The 27,911-nt window shown below is 44.3% G+C and overlaps 2 protein-coding genes across 2 annotated transcripts; one reads left to right on the plus strand and one right to left on the minus strand.

The window, feature by feature from the left end:
* Positions 1-23,363: 23,363 nt before the first annotated feature.
* PtA15_3A870 (uncharacterized protein) lies at positions 23,364-24,463 on the minus strand (the record flags this gene model as incomplete). Its single annotated transcript, XM_053167881.1, has 6 exons — positions 23,364-23,462; positions 23,548-23,603; positions 23,689-23,773; positions 23,854-23,942; positions 24,047-24,242; positions 24,323-24,463. The coding sequence occupies 6 exons, from the start codon at positions 24,461-24,463 to the stop codon at positions 23,364-23,366; spliced, it is 666 nt and encodes a 221-aa protein (XP_053019054.1).
* A 1,006-nt stretch (positions 24,464-25,469) lies between these two features.
* Positions 25,470-26,774, plus strand: PtA15_3A871 (uncharacterized protein; the record flags this gene model as incomplete). Its single annotated transcript, XM_053167882.1, has 6 exons — positions 25,470-25,557; positions 25,824-25,921; positions 25,981-26,088; positions 26,157-26,283; positions 26,372-26,631; positions 26,694-26,774. The coding sequence occupies 6 exons, from the start codon at positions 25,470-25,472 to the stop codon at positions 26,772-26,774; spliced, it is 762 nt and encodes a 253-aa protein (XP_053019055.1).
* Positions 26,775-27,911: the final 1,137 nt, after the last annotated feature.

Here is a 27,911-nt window from a genome sequence, read left to right on the forward strand (position 1 = left end):
CACCTCAAATGTATGAGATTTTCCTCAGGGAAGGGAGGGTAGTAATGAAAAATGTATGAGACCAGCTGGGAGCCACCAAGCGCTCCCTCTCGACCCCCCCCCCCTTGGCAGCACCTATCAGGATGGTCAAAAAATGTATGAGACCAGCCGGGAGTCACCAAGTGCTCCCTCTCAACCCCCCCCCCCCCCCCCTCGGCAGGACCTGTCAGGATGGTCAACAGTCAAATTTGTTCATTGGTGCCAATTTAGCGCAAAGTGGGCGCCCAGCCATTTGTTGATGACATTTCCGGTTGATGAATTTTTTTTATCTTGCCATGTCTCAACCTTCATTCTTGGAACACTGGGAAAAAGAGTTCTTGCATATGAAAGCTTTTGCAAAGAAAAAAAATAAAGCTTGATTGAATTTTCAGTTGATTGTATTCATTCAACATTAGTACAGTAATTCAAGACATTTTCTTTCTTATTTTGTTGTTTTTTCATGTGCACTGGCGCCCTTGAAGCTAGAAAAAATGGATAGCTTCAAAAAACAGGCTTGCACCCCCTCCCGCGGAAAAAAAAATGGTAGGCATGAAATATGTATGAAAATTTTTGAAATCCTCTGAGGGTACACATGAAACGTGTATGAATGGGCTGTGAAAATGTATGAATTTTGGAAAAATTGGGGATTTTACATGCCACCCATTTATAGGGGGTTGCCAGGGTCCTGTCTTTACTCGAGCTTAACAAAGCCTCTCCAAGGATGTCAGGTTTATACTACTTATGGCGGTATCCGTAGTGTTATAACCATAGACTGTAGTCGTACAAAGAGCTATTCTCAGTATGGGGTTCCTTAAATGCGGCTCGGAGCGACTCAACAAGGCTGACGCGGCTTCCTGCAGTCTTAAGACCAGGGCAATCCAACTACGAGACGCTGAGATCTCGGTGGGTAGTATGGGTAATAACAGGAAGAGTAACACACCTAAGTAACTGGAATAGTCGGAACGGTTGTGAGATGGGCGTTATGGGTTGTGATTGAGGAGGCGTAACGAAGTAAGGTACAATTCAGACAAGCTGGTTATAGCTATAAGAAGCTGAGGCAGTGAAGCTAAGGTATTTCCGACTAGAGGTCGATGAATGCTTAGTTTGACTGCTGTAGGTGATTCGAGAGCATAACCTTGCTAGACTGGATAAAAAATGTACTGAGAGAAGAAGAAGAGGAGCGGTGCCTTGTCGCTTGCTCTTCCTTTTATACTTTCTGGTAGACTGTTTGACTTGTGGGTGGTGGATACTTCCCTAAAGCTTTGTTACCTTTATTCTGCGTAAGCTTCCCTTTGTTTACCTCATTTCTACTCTATTCTGTTATCCGTACCCTTTCATTCATAATACACTTATTTTATGCAACTTGTGTCTCTTGTGCCCGCGCCTTCGTTGCTCTAATTCATAATGCCTTTATTTCATGCATTATGCTGTTGCTGCGCCTGTATTCGCTCTGCTTTATATTACTATATATAATCCTTCACACTATCACACTATCCGCTCCCTGACAAAGGAGGCACGAAGCGTCTCCAAAGGAGAGGCTTACCTCTAAAGTCACACCACTGGCCCTACAGACTCAAGAATTTCTGGCAAAAAAACACATATTTTCTTTTCAAAATGTTTTTAAAAATGTAGTTTTCAGTTTAAAAAAAATCTGAGTAGACAGACTTGTAGCCTGCAATCTCAGCTTCCATTTCACAGTTTTTTACCTAGCTGACACACATAATTACTAGCCCACTCCACCCACTGTGAAGTGGTTCTGGAGAGGTGATCCAGTGGTTTTTGAGCTCAAAATTTGAAACTTCCTGAGCCCGCGCGGGCTCAAAGGGGGGGATTGGGTACAGAAATCCACCATGTAACAACATTTACAGGACATTTCTTACAAGGGAGAATGGATACAGGGGATTTTGAAGTGGGGGAAAATAAGCTAAGAAGCTGGTGATTGTAATGGTGCCAAAGGCAAGGAGAGAATTGGAAGTCTAGAGGGTAGAGATCGCCAAGTGGACCCGCGGGCGGGTACCCGCCACATGGCGTCGGGTACCCGCGCGCAGGTGCCGTGTACGGGTCCGGGTGCGGGATTTCGGGCAAAAAAGCACCAGGTACCCGGATACCCGCCAAAAATACCCGCGGCAGGCGGGTCTTCCAGGTACCCGGGTACCCGCTGTTACGGTCACCCAGGGGGTTGATTCCTCGAGATGACCGGGACAGATCCTGGTCATCGAGAGGAATCAACCCTCTCGATGACCGGGACAGACCCCGGTCATTGAGAGGAATTGAACCCTCTAGGTGACCCGGACAGATCTCGGTCATCGAGAGAAAACAACACTCTCGATGACCGGGACAGGACCCGGTCATCGAGAGGAAACAACCCTCTCGATGACCGGGAAAGAACCCGCTCATCGACAGGGTTGTTTCCTCTCAATGACTGGCACAGACCCCGGTCATCAAGAGGAAACAAGCCTCTCGATGAGCGGGGTCTATCCCGGTCATCGAGAGGAAACAAGCCTCTCGATGAGCGGGGTCTATCCCGGTCATCGAGAGGAAACAAGCCTCTCGATGAGCGGGGTCTATCCCGGTCATCGAGAGGAACCATCACTCCTGATGACCAGGATCTGTCCCGGTCATCGAGAGAAAACAACCCTCCCGATGACTGGGACAGAGCCCGGTCATCGGGAGGAACCATCACTCCCGATGAACAGTCTGTAGCTGTCATCGAGTGAGGGTGTTGGATAAAAAAGAGCACAAGTACCCGCGGTACCCGCAAAAAGTACCGCCGGTACCCGCCCGCGGGTGCCGTGTACGGGTACGGGTGTCTGAATATCACAAAAAACACCGCGGGTACCCGGACACGCGGCGGGTACCCGGGTCCACTTGGCGATCTCTACTAGAGGGTGATATTGGGAAAATGGGGGAGAATAGGGTCCTCCCTGCCATTTGTCTTGATCCTGTAGGGCCAGACATGCCACTTTAGAGGAAAGTCCCTCCTTTGCAGGTTGCTACGCTCCCCCCAGGAGGGTACGCTTGTGTTAAGTTTGGTCTTTACTCTCATGTCTCATGTGGATACCATTATGAAGTGCATAAGATTTAGGGGGTTGAAAAATTGACTCCCAGGATTCAGGAATTATATTTCCGAATCCTGAATGGAGCAGACATCCTGCAGACCAATATTTGACACCCCCCCCCAGGTACCCAGGACCCAAAATTGGTCTGGGAAAATTTTGAGAGTTGGAAAATTAATTCTGCTATCAAGAATGAGAGTTGAAAACTTGATTTCATAAAAAATGCTAGAAATATGGCAAAAAATTATAACTCCTCACTGGGGTGTCCAAATCTCCCCAAAATTTTACAGTGGCCAGAATATCATCTGAATAGCACATAGCTAGCTTCATGGCATTGGCAAAACCCAGGAAATGGGTGTGCTACTGTGGCTCTAATTTGGTGTATTTCCTACTAAGGAAATCCACCAAAACCTTAGCTACAGTGGAGGACTTCCTGTCAATCTGGGAACCCCTTCCAGACCCAGATCTGAGCCAAATTTTGCAGGGAAATTTAGGCTTTGAGACTCTGGGAGGCTCTCAGATTGCAATGAGAAGTCCTCCAGTGCTGGTATGGAAGCCCTGGACTGACACCAATTGTGCCAGCAATTTCTGACTTTGGATTTGGTTTCTGACAACAGGTTTCAGTCGCAGTATCCAAAGATGCCCGTTGGACTTCCCATCCGGGCATCTGTACAGATTTCTCTGAACACATACCCCAAGGTTGGTGGACATGCACAGCATCAGGGTGTTGCCTTGAAAGTCATGGGCCATGCCTCGCATGGCCCGCCCACCGTAGGGACACACAAGTTGCAAAGCGCCGGCAAAAGGGCCGCCAGTTCGGCCGTCAAATTGACGGACCACCCTCAGCCAGCATTGACCGGCAAAAAACGGCCCCCAGGTCAGCCGTTGAATTGACGGGTAAACTGCAGCCCACTCTCCAGCAAGCATTCAGGCAAACCATGCCAAAATCTCAGGCCCGCCGACCAAAGCAGCAACTTGTCGTCAACATCAAGCCCGGTCACAAATGCAAGCAGGCGCTGTTGTCCGCCGTTTGATGGCATGCAAGCAGGCGCTGTTGTCCGCCGTTTGATGGCAATCACCCGCCTATTAGCCTGCTGATCACTTCAGCGGCACTCACAACAAGATCTCGCGGCCACCAGGGCTCTGTTTCTTTGATTTTCTTGATGTTCTTTATGTTTTTTATACCTTGTGCAGCTTTTTTTTTGTTGTGTTTTTGGTTTTGGTTTACAAATGATCAAGCAGGGAGAAGAAAGCCAAGAGGAGGGCAAAGAGAGGGGAGATGGAATATACTAATGAATACAAAATAAAAAAGAGAAAGAGGGACAACCTTGCTACTTGGAAAAGGTAGCTTCTCTGTTAAGAAGGGTGGCTATTTCCTTGTTAGAGGGATTGGCCCCAAGTTGCGGAAGAGTTTTTTTGCACTCTTGAGCGGGTTGGGTAGCAGAATTGTTTTGGCGGGGATATCTGCAAACATCAAATTGCCTGGAAAGAGCTCCCAATTGCGACACAAGATCAAGATTGCTTGCCTGAAGTAAGGCAGGGTTCAGTCAGCTTAGAAGCTGGGGGGCTCATAATTGAACTAATACTGCAGAAATTATGTTTGATTTTCCATAAAGGATTTCTCCCTGATTGCCTTGAGTGTATCATCAATCAGATCCCTTTGCGACTGGCTGTCCCCAGGTGCTTGATGAAAGAGGTGGTGAATGGTCAACAAAAGGATCATGGCTAATCTGACTAGGACTCCGGGTGTGAGGTTGGCTTGTACTTCAGTGGCTAATTGTAGAGTATGCCTGGGCTGGAGCACCCAAACCAGAAGAACAATCATGTCAAACAGTTTGGGCACACGCCCCAGCTCTTTTGGTTGGGTGTCTTTCTGTTGAAATTCCAGTGTCGCCAGTCTCTCTTTCCTCATCTTTCCCTTCCCTGTCACACTTTTCCTCTTCCTGTCACTCCTTCACTCCCTCCAGATGCATATACAATGTTCACCTTCTGTCCCACAATTTGTCCCCAAAGTTGTAATAGCTTAAAGATCCCCAGCTTAGACAAGAAATAAAACATCTGCTTCTGTGCATTTCCCTGAGGTCTCTACAGGATACAAACTCTTGTAGCTTGTGCACTTTTCCGCCATGCAAGCTAGCAGCTTTTTTGCCCTCCTAGAGGGCTCCCTTGGCCCCTTTTTTTGTCTCACTCAGAGTATCTCTGAGCTTGTTTTTTCTCAGGCCCCTCTGTCCTTCCTCTCAACCTTGACCTCAGTTCATAGCTTCAACACTTTCCAGACAGCTATTCATTCATTGCTGGGCCTTGGACTGGGCCCAACGGATTGGTGGCAAGGACATGGGGTGGGCCCATGACCTCACTTAACAAAGGTGACCAGCTCGGCCCGGATGTAATGCTTTTGGGGGATGGGTATGGATGTATGATATGCCAAGATCATTCTGTAAAATCCATACAGATACCAGGTTGGGAGCTCCAACTGGCCTCTCCGGATACTAGGAGTGAACAAAATGGAAAAAACCCAATTGGATGTGAGAAATGGCTGGCGCAATTGGTGGGTTTCAACTAATCTATACAACAGTGTGAGGGATTTTAGCTGGTGGGAGTAGATACAAATGATGTCATAATATGTCAAGGGTACATAAATGATGTCAGAAGAATACAGTAGGGCCGCATGAAGGCTGCGTAAAGTGACAGTAGACTGCATGAGTTGACAGGTGGATGCAGGGGGTGCGTAAATGAAGTCTGAGGCTGCAGAGTCAGTGTGTGATGACATCATAATATGGAAATAGAAGAGTACTTGATAATATGTAATGACTGTAGTCTGATGGGGAGATGTATGTTTGTATCCTGTGATGTGTATAAGCATAATGCTGTGATCCTTGTCTTGAAGCTTGTGACAGGTTGGTGACTGGGTATGTTGAACGTGTGATTGGTGTCCAGTGTCCAAAGAAGTGTAGGTTCCAATCCAGCGGGGTTCCGGTGACGCTTCCAGTGGTGACTAGGGGTAAAATTAGCCGTAGAATCCATTTCTGAGGTCCTTTTGATGGTATCTTGAGGCGTATTGTGAGTAAATATGTATTATAGAAAAAACTTTTGATTTTTCACTTTTCTGTCTACCACACCGGTGGTATTTCTTGTACGGTAGGATGCCTTGCACAATGTAACTCATCCCTAAATGAATTGTAAAGTGGATGAAGAAGTGATTCAAAAGTCAGTCAAAATTGATTTGGGACTCAACACAATGTTGTGTAGAATTCTCTTGTTTTCTAGGTAAAACTGTAGGAAAAAATATGATGAAATGATATTTCACCCAAATCCAAATCATGAATTGCTCCTGTTTACTGATTTTGAAGGATAGCAAAGCTAAATTGACATTCTCAAATGTAATTCCTCTGAAAAATGGGTTTCTTGTAAGGGAGTTGAAAAATTGACTCCCGGAAATTAAATTATCGACTCCCAAATGGCATTTACGTTGCATGGAATGGTTCAAGACGTCCACCCCCGGTCTGCGGGACCAAAAGTTGACCCGCACGGATTTTGGGAGTCGGAAAATTAATTCCTCCCTCAAGAATGGGAGTTGAAAATTTAATTTTACAAAAATTCCACAAATATACAAATAAATTCATATCTCCTCAGTGGGGCAGCTAAACCCCCCAAGCATTTTACAGTGGGCAGAATACCCTCTTAAAAGCATATGACAAGCTTCACGGCATTAGCACACCCCATAATAGGCATGTGCGGTTGGGGGTCAAATTTGGCTGATTTCCTACTAAGGAAATCCACCAAAGCCTTAGATACAGTGCCCCAAAGTGCACCAAACTTTTACAGTGGGAAGAATACCCTCTTAAAAGCATATGACAAGCTTCACGGCATTAGCACACCCCATAATAGGCATGTGCGGTTGGGGGTCAAATTTGGCCAATTTCCTGCTCAAGAAATCCACCAAACCCTTAGCTACAGTGCCCCAAAGTGCACCAAAATTTTAGCTCATCAATGTTATTACTCTCCACCCAAACTTTTAGCATAAAGGCAGTAACTCAATCACATGAAATAAATTAGAGGCAGCTGGGGCTTTTGGCCCCGCCGCAGGCAATAGCCCCTCCGCCACAGATCATAGTGCGACCCCCACAGTTAATAGTGCTTCCAAAAAATTCGCCACAGTGTTTAGTCCCTTTGACACAGCTAATAGTGCCTACACCTCAGTTATCAGTTCCCCCGCCACAGTTATAGTCCCCCCGCCACAGTTAAGAATCCCTCTGCCGCCACAGATAATAGTGCGACCGCCACTGCTAATAGTGTGTCCGCCAAATTCGCCACAGCTTTTATTACCTTTGACAAATTCAATAGTGCCTACACCTCAGTTGTTAGTCCCTCCGTCACAATGACCATAATTTTCCATGTGATGTTTTCCTCAATCGGTTTTGCAAGTTATGTTTTCAAGTGGCAAATATCTCATGTTATGTTTTCCTTGAAGCTCATCAAATGCTTTCAAGAGGTTATTCTTCCCACTGTAAAATTTTGGTGCACTTTGGGGCACTGTAGCTAAGGCTTTGGTGGATTTCCTGAGTGGGAAATCAGCCAAATTTGACCCCCAACCGCACATGCCTTTTCTGGGGTTTTCTAATGCCTTGAAGCTCATAATATGCTTTTAAGAGGGTATTCTGCCCACTGTAAAAGTTTGGTGCACTTTGGGGCACTGTAGCTAAGGCTTTGGTGGATTTCTATAGTAGGAAATCGGCCAAATTTGACCCCCAACCGCACATGCATATCATGGGGTGTGCTAATGCCGTGAAGCTCATCATATGCTTTTAAGAGGGTATTCTTCCCACTGTAAAAGTTTGGTGCACTTTGGGGCACTGTATCTAAGGCTTTGGTGGATTTCCTTAGTAGGAAATCAGCCAAATTTTAACCCCAAACGCACATGCCTATTATGGGGTATGCTAATGCCGTGAAGCTCGTCATATGCTTTTAAGAGGGTATTCTGCCCACTGTAAAATGTTTGGGGGGTTTGGGTGCCCCACTGAGGAGATATGAATTTATTTGTATATTTGTGGAATTTTTGCAAAATTAAATTTTCGACTCCCATTCTCGAGGGAGGAATTAATTTTCCGACTCCCAAAATCCGCGCGGGTCAACTTCTGGTCCCGCGGACCGGGGGTGGACGTTGTGAACCGGTCCGTGCAACGTAAATGCCATTTGGGAGTCGATAATTTAATTTCCAGGAGTCGATTTTTCAACTTCCTCTTCTAATTCACATTATATGCCCTCATGTACAAAATTAAAGTAAAATTCAACTTGGTACTATTGGGTTTAGAACTTTGGAATGTGATAATGTTGCATTAAAATCAGGGAAACCCATTTCCTTGGAAATGTGGGAATTCATTTGAATTTAGCTAAAAAATTGGTGGCACACTTTTTTAATAGGTTGAAAGTCTAAGTTAAGTCAAGGTTGGACTGCAGTGCCACTCCAGTTTGGCCAGACATTCTTGCCTACTCACAAAAATGATCTGGTGAATTTTGCTTTTCAAAATTCACATCTGCACATGCAAGTGAACCTTTTCACACTTTGCTAATAGTCACCCTGATGCACGCGCGTACATTGATGTGGAAATATCACAGGATGGGCCTTTAACAGCCACATGTAAAGTAAAAGCTTTGTGTTGAGACACCAATTGTCCCCCTGATGTACGCGAGTACATGAGGGGGACAATATCACAGGCTGGGCCTTTCAAATATCCATGATAAGGACACACTGGTCATGGAGCGAAGAAAGGCCTATATTCTGGATGAGTTCTGGATGAATTGTAGATTAGTTCTGGATGATTTCTTGGCAAGTTATGGTTTATTTCAGGATGATTTCCAACTGATTTCCACAGCTGAATTCCAGTATTTTTCATAGCTATCCAGTTTTTATTTACCAAAGGCCTCCAGCACAGTTATGGAAAAAAGTTACGGTAGGGCACTCTCTGGGGAGTGGGAAAATATCTCCCCTGGTTTAATGTATATATGGTCATTAGGTGGTGACACCCTCCACTCAATGGACATCCAAAAGTCATCAAGTGGAGGGTGTCTCCACTTGATTACTATACAGCTGTCAGCCTTAGAGTCAACACAGCTGACCTAAAGTCTGCCTTTTTCTACTTTTTACATATATGAATTACTTCATATCTTTTTCATCTTAAGAGATATCCTTGTTTTGACTTCATATTCTGTTTCCTCATGCAATTTTAACCCTAGTTACAACTTACCAATTCTCTGTAACTCTACTCCTTCCCTGAGGTCTTGAGTTGTGGCGCGCATGTGCAGTTGTGACGTGTCAGCGCTACCAGGCGCGCCAAACCACATGTACATATGTAATTACATAAGCAAACTGTGAAAATTTTCGAAGTCAGGATCCCCCTTGCCTGAGGAGGATCTACAGACTTCAGCAGACCAGAACCACACCTCCAGACAACCCAGGATCACCAGAACAAGGCCACTACACTCCCAGTATCACCAACAGGAATATTGACAGTTAGTACCCTTTTCATTGAACCTTGATTATCTCAGAGGAGTTCCTCTCTGTCTCTTTGACTGCTTTCTCTCCTCTCTTGTTTGTTTCTCTCCTCTTTGATCACAGGTACATATACCTCTAGACATCTACTCTCAAGGATCAAATCACTTCATATCCTTCTTTTTCTGTGGTTTTTGTCAGTAACAAACCACATAGGTTTCCCTTTAAAGAACCTTGAATATCCACAGAGAAGTCTAAAAAATTGTGGCTGATTAGACTTGTCTAATTCAGATACCTTCCACGTTTCCATTGTGAGAAGAGGCTGTTGCAATCTCTGGCACAGCTTGGCAGCACTCCCTTAAGGAGTAGCATTGCTAGTGGATGTTAGTTCCCACCTACAGGTCAACAGAACCTTGAATATCATCTCTCAGATCATCTCTTTCTCTCTCTCTCTTTTTCTCTTACTGTTTGTTATTTCTTTATCCCAAGAAATCCAAGCCGTGCCCACCCATTTTTTCTTGTGTCCTGCTGTCACATAAGAGACACAGGCTCACAACAGCCCATTGATTAAGTGTAGGGTGTCTCTACTTGATGGCCAGTACAACCCTGTTGGTGTAGAATCCCAATGTGCACCAACCATGGAGTGGATGTACCTTCCAATCAATTAACAGTGTGGACAACATTGGTTTGATCAAATTTCAGCCTCAGTTGAACATAACATCAAATTATTTGAAGCCAAAATCAAACATGTTTGAACAGTTGATGTGGTACTTTGAAGAATTTCCTATCAACTTGTCCAGCCGTTATCAAAGATCTTGAAAAAAACATACTCCTGGTGAAGAGCTATTTGTTGTTGCATGGGCATGCCAATTTCTTCATCTCCAAAACCTCAACACATCCAGGGTTGAATCCGGCCACACTTACCTCAAGACCTTTGTGAAGAACTCTAGGGGAGATTTGCTTTAAGTCTTCAACTCTTTGGCTCACACGGTCAACTTGCAACTCAATTGTTTGAGACGTGTTGAAATTTCACTTGTTCCCCTCTCCCTTCTTTCCCTTGTGTCACAATCCTGTCACTTCCTTCTCAAAAATCTGTCCGCTATGCATGTGTTTTTTATTCATAATGTGTCCCTCTAACTCGCGCCCACAATTCAAACAAATTTTATCTAGTCTATTTAAAACACATTAGATTAGAAGAAAAGAAACCCATCAGCCCTGACCATCTGTTCCCGTGTGCACACTTGAGCCTGCCCACTGTCTTATCTGTGAAGGCACATTAGCCCCTTCAAGTAAGTTATTTGGTCCTTTTTACAGACCATTTGTCTGCTATTGGCTCAGGCAATCTTTCTCCCTCCGCCCACTCCGCTTGCCTCTGGTTGTAATTCCTTCAAGATGTTGTCAAAACGCTGGTCAAAGTTCCAAACTGCTTCATACCTCTCCTTGGCCACATCTCTACCTTTGCAATAAAAGAATGTCTCACTCAGTTTGCTTGGATTTTCACACTTGACCCAACGGAACCTTGTTCAAAAACTTTGTTGATTGGGATTGGCATCCCTTGTGCAAATAGAATTTCGGAAATATTGGAAAATCATGATTATTTGTTACCTGAAGATTTCCATAAGCAGTGGCATTTGAAATACAATCCCGAGATCTTGGTATGTGGAAGATATTTTGGGTTTCTGAAATTTATGTCCTGAGCTGATCATCTCAATTGTTTTTGGATCACTTTTGCAGTTAACAGAAGAGAATGAAATCAATATAGATGATGAGATCTGTAATATAACAGTAGCTCTCCAACACAAGTCAAAGGAAAATGTCGCTACTACCCTGTATCACATCAAGAAAATCCTTGCCAGTATTGAGAGTAGATTGTCTGCTCAGTTGCAGTGTACCACAATGCCAATGTTAAATGCACTTAGTTTGCAACCTCTTGCATATTATGTGTGTCATCACCTCAAACTCATTTCCATGCAATGTGTACTTAGCTCAATGGTTAGAGCATCACTCATGAATGCTGAGTATTTGAGTTCAACTCTCACAATACACAAGGTTGTGGGTTCAACACCCATATCACTCGGACCTTTCTTTTCACTTTTTCTATAGCCAGGACTCATACAACTGTTGCAATTCAAGCTCCAATCATCAAAAAGAATACTAAGGGCAGGTCATCACTCAAGAAATGTGGGGTGAGATCAAACAAACAAGACCCATTGGCATTTGAGATAGTCAAAGCTGAATTCACTGCAAGAAAAACTCTAGAAACTGCTTGCAGTTGAGATGCAAGAGCTCAAGGCAAGCTGTGCCTCATGCAAGAATCAAGCACTGGTTGATTACATGCAAATTGCATAATTTATGCAAGAGTGAGTCTAAGCTCCAAAAAACTGAGTACAGGCTCCAAAATACTGAGTTGATACCTGTGCAAATCCCCCTTTCATGTGCACATACCCCTTTCATGTGCACCCACCCCTTTCATGTGCACACATACCTTTTTCATGTGCACAAACCCCTTTCATGTTCACATACCCCTTTCATGTGCACATATCCCTTTTTATGCATTCACCCCTTTCATAATGTGTCCATACCCCTTTATGTGCACATACCCCTTTCATGTGCGTGTATCCCTTTCATGTGCATGTATCACTTTCACAATGTGTACATACCCCTTTCATCATGCGTTCATGAACCTTTCATGTTTACATGTCAACTTTGTGTTTTTTACATCCCTTTCAATACCCCTTTCATCATTCAGCTTTACATACCCGTTTGATGTTTACATATCCCTTACATGTGCAAATACCCCTTACTGCAGTACAAACCCCTTTCATGCATACATACCCCTTTAATAATGTGTAAATATCCCTTGTATGTGTTCATAAACCTTCTCATATTCCCCTTTCATGCTTACATATTCATTTCTTATGTACATATCCCTTTCATGTGTACACACCCTTTTTATGTTATTCTAGCTGGATTCAATGGCATATGGAGTGTTCAATAGAATAAAATAAAAGGGTGCTCAGGGGGATGCTCATTTTCAAGGTTGAACATTTGCCTCAGCCTACCGCATGATCACTACAGAATGTTCAGCATTGGGATGCTGAACAAGGTATACACTCATGGTGCACCAGCACGGAATTTAGATGCTTGACTCCAGCTTGAGCTAAGGCTTGATTCAAGCTTGTTGCATCTCAACTGCAAGCAGTTTCTAGAGTTTTTCTTGCAGTGATTAAAATTCCAAAATGAGAAGAGGTCCCTGAAGGCTCCAAAACAGCAGTCCAAGAGACTTAAAAAAGCAGCATCCACACCAATTCACTAGAGGAATCTGATCAGAAATCATCCAATGTAGAGTCTTCCAATGCTGAGTAGAGTCTTCCAATGCTGAACCCAATCTACATCTGGTGGATGATGAGAATTCTCCAGACAAGGAGTCCGACTCTGAGTCCAATGCAGTAGATTTGAATCCCAAAATCAAAACAAATGTGAAGAATGTGGAAGAATCAAGCAAAATTGAGAAATCAGAGGTCAAAAAACCCAAGGAAAAAAAGTTGGATGTTTCACCTGTCAAGAATGTGGAAGAATCGAGCAAAATTGAGCAATCCAAGGTCAAAAAGTCAGATGTTTCACCCAATGTGCCGTACATATCTCAGATACCCAGTGACCTTTTGGGGTATGTCAAAGGAATTTTTGATCCAAAAGGGGACAGAAATTGCAGTTTCTGGTGTGTTGCCAAGTGTTGGATTCCTGTCTTTCCACTCATCCCTAAAACCCCTTCACTTTCTCCTCACGCCATCTCTGCCTATTATTCCTCCTCTATGGGCATTTTTTCAGGTCAAAGATATTCAACACCTATGAATCTCCATCCATTATGGTCTGTCTCTTAATAAGGTCATGTATGCTTTCTTACTATCTTCTAGACCTCAATCCCTGATTAGATTAGACTGTCAACTTTCCATATTATCTGCTTATCCTCTTGTGTGTGCACTCTCTGGTGGGGATATTGATGCACCTCTTTACCTGTCACGAAGATTTTAGAATTTTCTTATTCACTAACTTTTTTATTCAATATTATTCTCAACCACAAGTTGATGCCATGTACATAGCCTAGTCCTAAGCAATCAACTCATTGGTTCTCTCCTTCTTTTTCCATGCCCCATCTGAGCCGCATCTGGCATGATTGCCATCCTCGCTGCCCTTTTATCAAGCCTCTGGCGCATGTCTTGTCATTACTTGTATGAGCTCTGCGGTCAAAAACCTAACACCAAGGCTCTTGGGTACAACAAAGATGGATGGTTTCACGTTAGAAATCAGATAGTCAAAGAGGTTATTGAAAACAAAAGCTTATACTTACAACTACAGGGCAGCAAGGAAACAATAATCAACAAGATTCTTGCTGGACTCAATGTGAAGACCCTCAAAACCAAGGACGGCCACCCTAAATGGTTTGAAAAGCTATCCCATGGTCAAGTTGTTTCAGATGCAATTGCACAACCGTTTGTTTTCCTTTCACTTCAAAGTTGCAACACCTACTTTCCCCTGCGACAGGGACCAGACAATTCTCAAGATCCCAACCCAATCTATATGCTCCATGTCAACACTAATCACTGGGTTCTCGTCAACATGGAGGGTAAGGATGGGGTAAAACCAATACCTCCTCCTGTTTTGGCCACCTGCTTGACCTACGGCTAAAGATTGGCTAATTAAGATTCTGAAGGGTCTTGAGCTCTACAATAAGTGCTATATTTAATAGGTGTATTCCTGTTTATTTTATTTCTTTCTCTTGTTCCTTTCATTCCTCTTTTTATGTGGTTTCATTTTCCTGCTTCTTGGTCTATTGCCGTGAATCAACAACAAAAAGCTCAAAAAATAAAAATCACAGTGCATTCATGCATGCCAAATTCAGGCACGCCAAAAATTATGTGGTGTGGAGGTTCATTCAAAACACACATTTTAGTTTGTGTGGCTTTCCATTCACCTCAGAAATCATGCATGACTTGAGACCAGAGGGACATCTTGTTGTCCCGCAACTGTACATGCCACAAAGATGGTGTGTACAGTTGCCGGAAACCATATTCATTGGAGTGGTAACACTGGCACACCAATATATTTGGCGTGAAATAATCATCACACCATTTTCTTAGTGTGCGTGTGGTGGTTTTTTGGTGTGCATAAAGGCTTCCCCAAAAAAAATGCAAGTCAACATGAAGAAAAAATAAAACCAAAATTTTACATAGGGGAACAATTAACTGAGCATGCTCAGCAAAAAAATTAAAATGTCCCAAACTGAGCAAAAATCATTGGAGAATGTTTTATGTGGATTTTTTTTGTGGGCCTGGTGGGCCCAAATTGGGCCTGAACCGGGCCTCCCCCAAATGCACATTGGGTTGGTATCAAAGGAGTTTTACCTTGCGCTGGGAGCTGCTGGGGCTTTAGATGGGCCCAAAATCTCAACATGGGATCTTGGTGGCCAAGAAGTATCAACCTGGGCCACTGAATAGCCCATGGGCCTTAGAATTCCCAGAAAGCCCACCATGGGCCACCAAAAGCCCATGAGGGTATCTGTTGGCCCATGGAGATATTTATGGGCCACCAGGAGCCCATTAGCTACGTGGGGGCCCATGGTGGGCTTTCTGGGAATTCAAAGGCCCATGGGCTATTCAGTGGCCCAGGTTGATACTTATGTTTGGACCAATGATGAATCTGACGGACAAGTACATCAAAATCACAATGAAATGTGATACCATTGTGATTCCAACCTTTCTTCACACGGCCTGGCGACTGATGCTTTTCACCAAACACTTTGAAACTTACCTTTATCAAATCAACAACCTCATTCAGTAATTCTTTGATGCTTGCCAAAAAGAAATGAGACTATCCCAACCCACCCCAAGCACCACGAATGACTCTCAGGATCAATAAAAGGATGGCCTCAACTTGGAACCATTCTGATTTTGATGGCAAAGACTATGACTTCTACCCAACCAACTCAGAAATACATGAGGTTAACACAGAACTGGAATGTTACAACAAGGGCAACTTCCCCATGGACAGAGAAGGGAAGTTGAATTGCCTCCTTTTTTGATAAATCCGTGTTAGTTCATTGCTGGCAATTATCTTGCTCAGTTTCACGGTAAGACTTTCCAGTCCTAGGATCTTTGGCTTGGGATTACCTTGCCTGTGCAGCAAGCTCTGCCACAGTTGAACGGACATTCTTGGCCGAAGCCAATGTATGTGGGTCTGGGAGGTCGGTTCTGGCAATTTGAATGATTGAAGTACAGTGTATTAGAAGCCACATGTGGCTCAGGGGAGGGTTTAAGATGGGAGGATAATTTCAAGATTGGTGCCGCTGAAAATAACCCAAAATTTTACAAAAAAAAGTAATTTTTTCTCTCCTTGATATTTTTGCTTGTTTTTCTCATCCTTCTTGCTATTTTTCTTGGGTATGTATTCCACCTCCCCTCCACTTCCCTCATTCCCTTCCCTCCTTGCTTAAAAATAGTGCGAAAAACAGCGCTAAATTTGGCACAAAATTTGGTGCTATAGAGCGGCACCAATAAGTAATGTAGCAGAAAGTGCACACTATTTAGCCGCTAATGTAGCGCACATGCGCTGCGCTACCTCTAATTTGTAGCGATTTTGTGCTACTAGTTCTGCGCTAAAGTAGTGCGCTAAACTTATGGGAAAATTTCTCCTCATTTGAATTAACTGAAGCGCAGCGGATTTAGCGGTAAACATTATCACAGTACTGTGGTGCAGCCAAAAGCCGCTGCAATTCTCTTTTTTCAGTGGCAGCGCTTCACCCTTGGTGAGGATTAGAACATCAGAAGTTACATGTTTTTATTCTTTTATTCTATTATTTTTCTTACTTATTTTATATTTCCTTCTCTTTATTTGTTAATTTTTTACTACTATTAGGACTTGATAGTTGCTGCAATAAAGGATTGATCTCAAAATATCACAGACCTTGGATTGGCCAAAGCCGCAGAAAGTATCATATATTCTCCAGTTTCTGGGATTGTGCAGTTTTGTGTGGATGTTCATCAAAATGTTCACTGAGATTTCTAGTCCAATGTGAAGACTAATTTGTAAGAATTTGGAGTGGCCATGGACACAAGAGTGTGACAACAAGTTTGTGGAACTTTAGGAAATAGTTGGTTTATAGATTTTTTGAAGGAGCTTGATTACAATAGCAGTGGAATTTTCAACACACTGGGTTGAGATATCGTGGCAGAAACACAGAGAAACCACTCAAGTAGTGGCATTTGGCAACTGATCCTGGCAGTTGATTTGAGAAAATTTGGTGTTGGTGGGGTTCTTACTCAGGAGGACAACAGGAAAGCTTGGTCAATGCTCTACAAGTCAATGAAATTTACAGAGGTTGAATTTTGCTATTCCTAGCCAAAGCTGGAGTTGTGCAGCAGTTGCAGCATATTTGGTGGGGTGTCTATTTCAAGCTACTAGTCAATGTGGAGATGCTGGTACAGATGATCAATTTCCTGTTACTGCCTAACGTGCCCATGAAGTGATGGGTTGCGTACCTGCAGCTGTTCTTGTTTTAAGTGGTACACTAGAGTTCAGAGGCGGCTGCGCCGCCTAAATTTTCATTTTATCACTTATTAATTTCCACTGACTCTAAATTATTATACAAGTATCTCATTTCAGACCACATAATAGTACAAGAAAATTACAAAAATACGGATTTCTTGACAACATTTACAGCCCTATCATTTTGACCCTCTGAAAGTTGTACTACTAACAGATTCCCCGCATCAGATACACAAAATAAGCAAACATACAATTGGCCATGGCCAAACACCTGATTATGTAAGACCAATGCCACTCATCTCATGCTTTGCCCTTGACATTTATTAATAGTCATGGCAAAAGCTAGAGCAACAGGAAATTGATACCAGTAGAAAGAGATTTTAACATATGAATCCCCCTCGTGAAAAAGGGTTATTCGTGGGATTGTGACTTGCTTTACTTGTAGAGGTCCTGTCAAAATTCTACCTTCAAGAGCATGTCAGCGCCCGTCTCTCATGTGACGTGGCGTTGATGGGTTTTTGATTACGAACCGCCGCGGTTAAGTAGCGGAGGTAGGTTTTTTGGGTCACACTATAGCCTAAAGGCCAGTGGAAAGAAGTCCTACTTGACGCCGTAAGGCGGAGGGACTGGCACCCTTACGTATGTAAGGGGACACGGCAAAAATCAGCCAAGCGCTGTTGCGTATAAGGAATATATCACTTATCTTCTAGGTTACAGGTGTGATAATAACACCTGTACTCAGGGGAAAGATACACGAAGAGAGAAAGAGCTGTAAAGTAAAAAAGGTTAGTTAGATTTATTGGAAACCCCACTCACTTATGATTTCAGTAAGGTGAACGGGTTTTTTATGGTAATAATCTTGGGGAAGAATCTCTACAGGGGAGAAACCTCCCCTTTTATATTACAGGGATCAGCTCCCTCCTTCAAGTCAAGGACCTGAGAGATCCTTAACTCCAAGGAGAGAAGTAATCCACGGAATTCAGAAAGGGGATTTACATAAATAAGTATGTAATCTCCCCATTTGTACATATATTGTGCTTAATCAGGATAAATACATAGAGAGATAAGATTATCTCTCTCTGTATGAACAAATATGTAATCAATGTGAAATAAGGTTAATTAAATACTAAAAAGAGTGTGAAATATGTAGTTAAATACATAATAATAGTACATTGGAATAAAAGGTGCATAATTAATGTAATGACAGGGAATTGAACTCTTGACTTTATGTACATGGGTCAATTATTAAAGCAGTCTTTTAACCATTAGGTTATAAGACACACTACGGGCAAATAGGTGTTGTTGCGGCCCGCAGCGTCACCTGACGTTGCATTTGGGGTCGCGGCCGCAGTGACTGCGCCTACTTGCGCAGTCACGCAGGCTTGCAACGACAGGGTGACGCTGAATCCCGCAGCAACAGCTACATGCCCGTAGTGACATGCACTGTGCATTGTAGACACATGGACTTAGTGTCTCAGTGTCTGACAGAGCATTTGGCTGAACCTTTAGAAGCATTAACCTTGTGCCATTACATAGGCCTTTGTCAATACTTAGATTCTGCAATAACAAAACTGGACATCCTGGTTTGAGCTTGAGGAGGTGGTCCGGACGGGAAACCCATGGAAGTTGATTCTGGCCAAGCCCTCCGGTTGTAAAGTTTCCATAAAATCTTCATTTGGCCTGTCAACAGAGTTTGATAGCATTTCATCCCCATGGAGAGTGTTAAGCATTTGCCTATTGATGAAATTTGAGTCCTTGTTTAATGGCGTCAAGATACATCCCTCTGCTAGATAATAGGGGGTTCACAATAGGATAAAAATAAAACTTTAGAGCCAATTTTAAGGCCTTTATCAACAAAATTTTAAAAATCTGGCAAGATGTACAGGACTGGGTGTCTCATGAGAATCAGAGCAACTTCTTCATTTTAAAAAAAATTGTTCATAAAGGCCTTAAAATTAGCTCTAAAGTTTTATCTTTATCCTATTGTGAACCCCCCTAATTGGTGTATGCTCCAACATCTAGTCTTGTCTTTGAATTGATATCTCAAAAGCACCAATACATGCTCCTGCTTGTGCAATCAACCGGTAGCGCTTACGACTCCAGCCTCACTCCAGGTAGTGCTATTGGTGCTATATTGCTATCTTAGCATAAGCCCCCTAGCCCCAAGCAAACATTTTTCCTTCAATGAATAGGTACCTTCTACCAGGCCAGAATACATTTGAGATTTGATTACTGCTTGATTTTGTTTGAACCAGTTCAGTCACTTTTGAAAATATTGCCAGCCATCCTGTACAGTTTTGCGTAAGGTTTGTGAGCATACATGATAGATTGCAGCTTTAAGATGATTTAGCATCCACATGATTCCTTGTGGTCTGATTAGCACGGGATACTAAAGCACATTCTCTACGGTGCTCCGCTTCCTCCAAACCTCATTCCCCGACAACGAAAATCTGAGCAAACGTTTCAGGTTGAATGGGGCCAATCTGATGGCTGAGACCTCCCTGGATCCTGAAAACTGGAGCGCCAGCAATATTCGCGGCCTGATCACTGAGAGTAAAACCCAGTGACATAAATGAAACTGAATTTTTATATGTCCTAATGAATTTTTGGAACGATTTATCATCTACGGGCAAACAGGAGCAACATATCAGCTACATTTTAATATCAGATTACAGGAATTACTCTAACTGCAGCATTGCCAGTCAATAACTTCTTCAGAAAATGCGGATACGATGGAGCCGACTCAAATGCGCAGGGGAGCTTTACCTTCCCCTTTTGACAACACACGGTGAACTCTCTTCTTTTAGCTTTCGCGTTCGTGACAGCTCTTTCTTCAGGCCAGTGTAACACAGCGCAGTAATCACAGTTCATGGTGCAATCTTCAAGCATATGTTCTCCTTCCAGAAGACATTGATCCAATATTGATTGTTCGTTATTTTCAACTGGGTTGGAACAGGCCAGACCAATGTACGCCATTGAAAACGAAAAAAGGAAATGAATATTGATGAGAGAAATAAGTATCAGGGGTTTGAGGATTCAAACCGTACGTTTATCGGAGGTTTAATGAAGAGTTAATCAGCGGTGTTAACATACGGGCGTAAAATGAGGCCACAATCTTTAGCTACCACAAATGAGGGTTTGTGCTTTCAAACCCGCTGAGCCGCAAATAGAAATGGCGCGTTTGCGCAAACAAAAAGCAAATGGTTCGGGGCAGTTGCCCCAGGAGCTTCTGTTTGTTAAATTCAGAATCAAAGAGGTACTTAGGCCCTAAGCTTTGGTCTTTTGTTTAAAAACACAATAAATTTCTAAAGCCGACAATACCTACATTTAACTTCAACATAATTAGCATAATTTCATTCCGGAAGATAAAGAGAGGTAGATTTTGATGTGTAAGGAAACACTTGATGCATCTTGCCCATATTTTGGTGCTGTCTTATGTGAGATTACAACCCGCCTTGTTAGCATAAAATGTCAAGCTGATGTTAAAGCGTCAAAGCTCAACTCCATGATCCCAGTTGCTATGCAATACTATAGCCAATAGGCAATCCCGGTATTTTTGGTTTTTTTCTTTTGTATCTTTCTTAAATGACACCACAAGTACCACTCCGCTGAAGTTGGAATAATCCACAGTAGACAACACGGGTTGAAAGGAATTGGATAATTCACTCTAAATTGTTTAACCATGCAAAATTTAGAGTGAAGTATTGAATTCTTTCCAACCCGTGTTTGGTAAAAACCCGGTGACCATTTGAAAAAGGGACCGAGACATGGAAAAGTTCTGTTGTATCATACCAGGACCCAGGAAAGCCCCTATGGAACACAGTAACAAAAATGTATGAATTTTTTGGTCAAAAAGAAAAAACGTACGCACCCCAGATGTATGAATGGTAAATTTGGCGGATAAGGTACTCACCCCAATTTTATGAAGTTTTTTGGGGGACAAGGGGGGTAGTAACCAAAAATGTATGAGAATGAGGATATGATGCCACAGTTTTTTTTTGCACCCCCCCCCCCCCCTATATTGGTCCAGCTCTTCCTGTATCAACCACATGTCCCATTTGCGGCTGGTTTCTACACTTCCTTGCCAAGTTCCAGGATTTTTGTGCATCTTGAAGTAGCACATCTGCACCATTTATCTGCAGTCACCAAAGGCTTAAATATTACAGATGCTGGTGGGAATTGTGTATCCATCTCCCAGAGATTACATTCTCTTCTTATTACAATGTCTCAAATTGCTATTCTAGAACACTGGCAGAACAAATTTTCAAAGATGAAAGCTCTCAAAAAAATCAATAAAAATATAGATGAAGAGTAACAATCAGTTGTTGATGATAGTCTATGCAGTTTTCTACTTGAATATGAAATTTAAAATATCTTCTTCTTCCATTTTTTACCTTTGTCACTGCTCCTCTGGGTATGTAGCAGAAATGGCTACTCAAAAAAGTATTTCTGGGAGTATTTCTTCACACCCGCGGCAAAAAGAATTTACACACAAAATTTGTATGAATTTTTTGAAAAAGATCTGCACCTACGCACAAAACGTGTTATATATGAATGGGCTCCAAAAATGTATGAATTTTTCAAAAATATTGGAATTTAGGTTACTGTGTTCCATAGGGGCTTTCCAGGGTCCTATCATACCGCCTATAGCAATTACTACACTGACAGCACAATTGGCTGGGTTGAGGTTATCCCAGTTAAACTGGGATGTATCCAACCAATTTAAGCTTGGTTGATCTCAACTGATGAAATATAAATCCAAGGTCCCCTTGGTTTTATATTTCATTGGATAAGATCAACCCAATTTAAATTGGTTGAGTGCATCCCAGTTAAACTGGGATGACTTCATCCCAGCCAAATATGCTGGCAGTGCTATGAACATACCAAATGCACGTGGTGCATGTTGAATGCTAAACCCGTCAAATGCACAGGATGTCAATGCAGAAAAGGCCGCGGGTTTGCATTCAGGGGGGATGGCCGAAAGGGTATAAGAAGGATGTTTGAATTCCGGAAGATTCCCCCATCGCAGATCCAGTGGGGGCCAACGGCTGCCCACGCGGTGGTCTTGCGATCAATTTTTTTATCTGCTTGCGGGAGTTTGACCTTTAGGGTTGAAGGAGGAATGTTCTGGTCAAGGCATTTACGCTGCTGGAATGCGCTCTCACGTGTCCCGCTGGAAGATGACAAGGATTGATTTGAGTTGGTGGAGCAGCAAATTCTGGACGTGCAAGCGGTCAGTGGAGAGCAATCTGAGGGTGTGGCAGGTTCCTATCCAATCTTTGGTACCCTGCGGGCGTGAGACCGGTAATTCAGCCCTGGATCAGGCAGAAGGCAGCAAATATCTTTGTGCACGGGTTAATTATGGCGGCGTAGTGCGCTATTCCCCTGGTGGTAATAGTATGTAGTAATGTGGCGGTGCAATCAGGAGACTGCCTGAGGCTGCAGGGAACCAGCGCGGGATGCTCTCCAGGCCTTGGGTGTTGCCCGGGTCCCTGCCTTAAGCACAAGTGAATGTTGCAGTGTCAATCTAGGCACTGCGTGATATGCATTTGCTCACACATCCTTGTAAGACTTGTGGTATTCAAAATTGCATATGTCACTATTTACATAAAATCATAAAACCAATTTTGGCTGGAAGATGTCAGCGTGCATAAAACTTAAAGTGACATCTCCCAGCCAAAATTGCAGTTTATGAACTTCACATTGGCATTTGAGACAATTCACCATCATCACAAGTGCACCAACATGTATTCAACAAACAGCAATGCATAATTAGCTCATTGGTTAGAGCATCACTCATGAATTCTGAGGTTGTGGGTTTGATTCCCACAGTGCTCAACCTTTCTTTTCACTTGTTCAAAATTCCGGAGAGTAATGTGGCTGGTGCTTATAAATGTGTATCTATTTTTTACAACGATGATAAATGGATGCAGAGGGTGAAACTTTTATCTCCTGTGAGGTTCTCGATTCGAGCCGATAAGGGGTAAGTATGGAGCTTGAAGGGTACGCAAGAAATTGAATGAGGTTAAGGATCTTAATTGGATGTTTTACAAGGTGTATGTTTTCTTATTGGGAAACATGAATTACATAAAAAGCCAGCAGTATTTCAGAAATGAGGATGAAAAGGCTCTGATGAACAAATACAAATTCTTTGCGCTTCTGGATTCAATTGAAGATGGGGCAAACAAATCAAAGTGAAAGTCATTCTTGAACGCGAAAGAAAAGGAGAAAACACAGGCAGAAACGGAGAAGGTTTCCTAGACATAAATCGCTGCAAGGATCGCGAGAAGGCTTGTACCCAGATAAAGTTGAGCTTGTTGGGAGAGCAAGCCAAGCATACTGGTGCTCGCGGCATTCTGTTGAAAGAAAAGAGAAGACATGGGTACGTTGGATTGAGCTACACGTTTTGTTGAGAATCAATCAATGAAATGGACAACTAACGGTTTTCTCGCCTTCTTCCGGGGGCTTAGGGGTTTCGCTCTCGGGGCTCTTGACAGCTGATGAAGAAAAATAAATCATTTTCATCCAATCAGTGAAAGGTAAACGGTGGTAAGGTCACGCCGGAGGATTAAGGGCTCTCACATTCTGTCGGATTTGGTGGGGGACATGTGCATTCCGCGCCTTTAGAGTCGATTCCTTTAAGGTCCCCGCCAGATGGTCCAGAAGCCTGAAAAAAGAACGCAATGGAGTATAAGCAAGCGAGCAAAACAAATATTATAATGATAATCAAGAACGTTGCTTTCGTACCTTGGCATCGGACTTTACGTCGATGGAAGGTCCGACTTTGGAGGGGTCGGCTTTGGAGGGGTCGGCTTTGGAGGGGTCAGGGGTATTTCCTTTGTCCGTCAGATTGGGGGTTAGCAACACGTACAAATCAGGATGAGTTATGCAGGCTTTGTGAGTCTGAAGAGCGACAGATTGTGAAGTAAGATGTAGGTACCTGCTGGTTCAGCGGCCATTGCGGTGGCGAAAATGGCAATCGACATGAGGAGTGCTACTTGGTTCAAAATCATTTTGTAAGGGGGTAGGGAGTAAAACTTCTGGTATATACACAGGTGGATGGCTCGGGATTGAAACGGGGTGATGATGGTCGGAGGTGGGATGAGGGAATGAGAAGAAATGGGCAGACTTGACGTCTGTTATATACAAGTGTAATGAGGTGAGTTGTCTCTGCCAGGTAAGCAAGTAGCGAAATACGGATCTGAATGATACGAACCCTGGCAACCGAGACCAGACTCGAAAAATTACGGCGGTAAGCGGAATGATGCGTTTCAGTTGGGGAGGCATCGGGCACCCTTAACTTTGAGCACAGGCTCTTGGCGCTCGAAGTGATCCTCAGGAGGATAACATGGATCATGGTATCACTTGGATACCAGAAGACGGGTCATACTCAGATGCAATGCAACTAAATCCGAAACCGACCCCATGCGGGCTTCCAAGGAAACAATCTCAAGCCGAACATTGAGAATGCGAATCCATCGCCAGTGTGAGCGACCAATGCCTAGCAAGCCGGGGGGTACCGCCACGGGCAACGTTATCTTCAGCTGGTGATTCGTACTCGGCCCCTTGACAGCCTCATCTCATGTTTGGACAAGAAAAGGGGCTGGCCTTCCGGTTGCCCAAAGGAGCGATACCAATACCCTGTAATTTATGATAAGGCAAACCCTAGCTCAGGGTCATTGATACTTGGGCCGGCTTTCTCTTGATCAGCTGTCGTCCCAGTGTTATCATGAGCTCAACCTCCAACAACTTCGTGTACAATTGTTTTCATAGATTGTGATGGGATCATGGATCTTTGTACCCGTCGATCGGCAGTCAACCAAGCTAGCTATGTGCTCCGTCACTTCAAGTTCCACTTGAAGTTCCACTTGAGTTGGTCTAAGTCTAATTCTTGAATGTGCCAACTCCCAGGCAACCCCCCCCCCCCCCCCCCCCCGCCCACCCCCAGAAGATCGCTGATGGATACTTGAGCCGAGGCAGATGGCCATTCATATAAATAGGTTTCCGCGGTGTCGATTTTATGTTTACCCAAGCGATGCGACCGGGGCGAGGCCACTCCGGCCTGGGCCCCCGAACCAGCCACTTCCCACCCACCCCGAGCTATACGCCGCCGTACGTTAAGTTCGGAACTTCGGCGTGACTTGTGTTGAGGGCCGGCAGCCGGCAAGAAATAGAGGGCAAGTCACCTCCCAGCGCCAATGACAAGTGCATCAAGATCAAATTGCAATCAGACCCAAGCTTCACACGGCACACCTGAGTTTACCTGATATCGCCACTACTAGGGCCGGACCCCACATTCGACCTTCGCACCCCCCGCCAACTTTAACAGACTTTTTAACCCTCGACAAGAGTGGCGATTTCCAATGTTGACAGGAAATCCCTCACGATTGTTTAACGCTGCGGTTGAACATTTGGAGTCTTGCGTCATCGGAAAGGAAGATGAGTTGAAGTGTGAGAGAACCTTTGACAAGAACACGAACGGTGCATGTCCGCCTTGTCACCTCGAGACAAGGGCAGCGTCACCATTGCACCGCTTCCTATTGCGGCCTTAAATAGCAGCTGAAGGTCGGCCGTGGGTGCCCATCCATCCTCACATCAAGCCCGACAGACTCCAGTCACATCTTCACTCATTAAACTAACTCCTTGCAAAAGTTCGTACCTGTTCCTTCCACTCACCCTGTCTGACCCGTAACTGACCAGTCCCCTCATCTACTCAGTCAACTCGGCCGCCATCATGCTTATCTCCATCCAAGTCATTGCTTTGATCGCCGCCTTCGCCGCCCAGGCTAGCGCTTCCACCAGCAAGCCCGCTCCAGTGAGTCAATCCGCGCCATCCCCAAGACGTCCTGGTCATCTAACACGACTCATTTCCAGATGGACGGTATGGATATGTCCAACCCCTCCGCTGGCGCCCCCGGTGCCGCCAATTTCACTGCCCCTGCAACTGACGCCACCGCCAACGCAACCTCGCCAACTGAAGGCGTAAGTCGTCGTTTTGTTTTAAGTGACGCCAACCACCCGTTCACTCACAATCCTCGCCCCCGAACTAGAACACCCCCACCGGCGCGTCTGGTGCTGCTGCCCCCACCAATGGGTCCGCACTTCCCTCAACTGGTGCTGCCGGTGCCCCCGTGCCAGGAGACATGTCCTCAGGACAGTGCATGTGCCCACCTGTCCGTAAGTAGATGTCCTTCTATTTCGACTGTCTATCGCCAATATCATCTGATTATCTAATTATCTAATGTTCGTCTTCGACAAATTGTAGCACAATGCAATGCTTTCCCAGGGACCCCAGGCGCTCCAGCTACCCCGGCCGCTCCAGGTGCTCCCGGTCTCCCCAGCCCAGCTGGTCCCGTTGTCCCGGCACCAGGTCCTGTGAACCCAGCCGGCCAACAGACCCCTGGCCTCCCCGGAACTGCTGCCCCTGGAACAGGTGGAGTCGTCTCCCCCGTCGGCACCACTCCCCCTGGAGCAGCCTCCCCCACTTCAGGCACACCTCCCCCGGCCGACAACTCCACTAACACTGTAGGTACCGCTGATCCTTCCCAGCCGGTTAACCTCTGCTGACCCTTATACTCTGATCACAGGACAGCGGCAGTTCCACTTTGCGCAACTCCTTCTCCCTCGCTGGTCTTATGGCCGCCGGAGCTGTGGCCTTAGCCCTATAAGCACAGATGAACCCTTGTGATGCCAATGTCTAATGGCCTTCTCTTCTGCCCCCATCCCATGCTTCAATATCCCCAAAGTAATTATCATGGCTGCTATCTGAGCAAGGAATGTGTTTTTAATTTAAACCGAGTTGACATTGTGGCCGAAGGAGAGAGTCAATTCGTGTCAATTACGTTGGCTCCATCTACTGCACATTTGTCTGGCGGCTTTGTGTCGTCCGAGTCCAACGTGGGCCCACGTAAGTTGAAAGACTTCATCACAAGACGTTAGAATGAATGTAGGCAGTTGGATCACTGTCATCCAATTCCTTGTAACTACATCAATGTGACACCAACAATTGGGGCTTTCAATGGCGGATCAACTGAGTGAGCCTTCTTGCCTAGACGATGAACCAAGTGAAGAGCACAAACCCCCCCCCCAAATATTTATTATTTGACAGGGCGGCTGTAGAGCAACCAACTAGCAAAATATGAAAGAACGTACCTAGACGGAGCACTTCGGGCGTTACCCATTTGCTCTTTCACAGTTTCACAATGTCAGGAGCGGGCCAGCCGTGATGGTGGCCAAAATGCATCAATCCACTTGGGTACCCAACGCGACAAGTATGAATTTTCGTGATTGGCTGGGATTTCTTGTCATCTGGTGCGGATTGCGTGCCCTGATGATGTCTGCTGGGTGTTTGATGTGTGATAATTTGTAAACCCTTCACTGCGGATCCAGATGCACATAATACTCGTGTACCCAATCTGCACACACACATAAGTCTTCTAAACAAGAGTAGAAACTATGAACCAATCATCTCGAGGTTATTTTTCATTTTGTCTGTATTTTCCCATTTTTCAAAAGAAAAACACTTGATGTATGCAGCGCTACCAGCCAGAAAAAAGGTATCATCAACAGGAGAGAAGAAAAAAGAAAAGCTGTGTGTGATTCCCAATCAAACAGAAGAAAGATGACATGCGTATATAGATGAAGTGTGAAATGTCCCAGATAAACCGGGTATAAGTATGCATATATACGTGTGTGGCTGAGAGAGAAACGACAAGGTTGGTGAGAGGGAGAGTAGATGCTGGGTTTAGACATTAATTATGAGGAGCAAACGTTCTCGTGTACGGAACGGAGTCAATCGAGGTATA

Source organism: Puccinia triticina, chromosome 3A, assembly GCF_026914185.1.
Source record: "Puccinia triticina chromosome 3A, complete sequence".
In the NCBI taxonomy this organism is placed as follows: Eukaryota; Fungi; Basidiomycota; class Pucciniomycetes; order Pucciniales; family Pucciniaceae; genus Puccinia; species Puccinia triticina.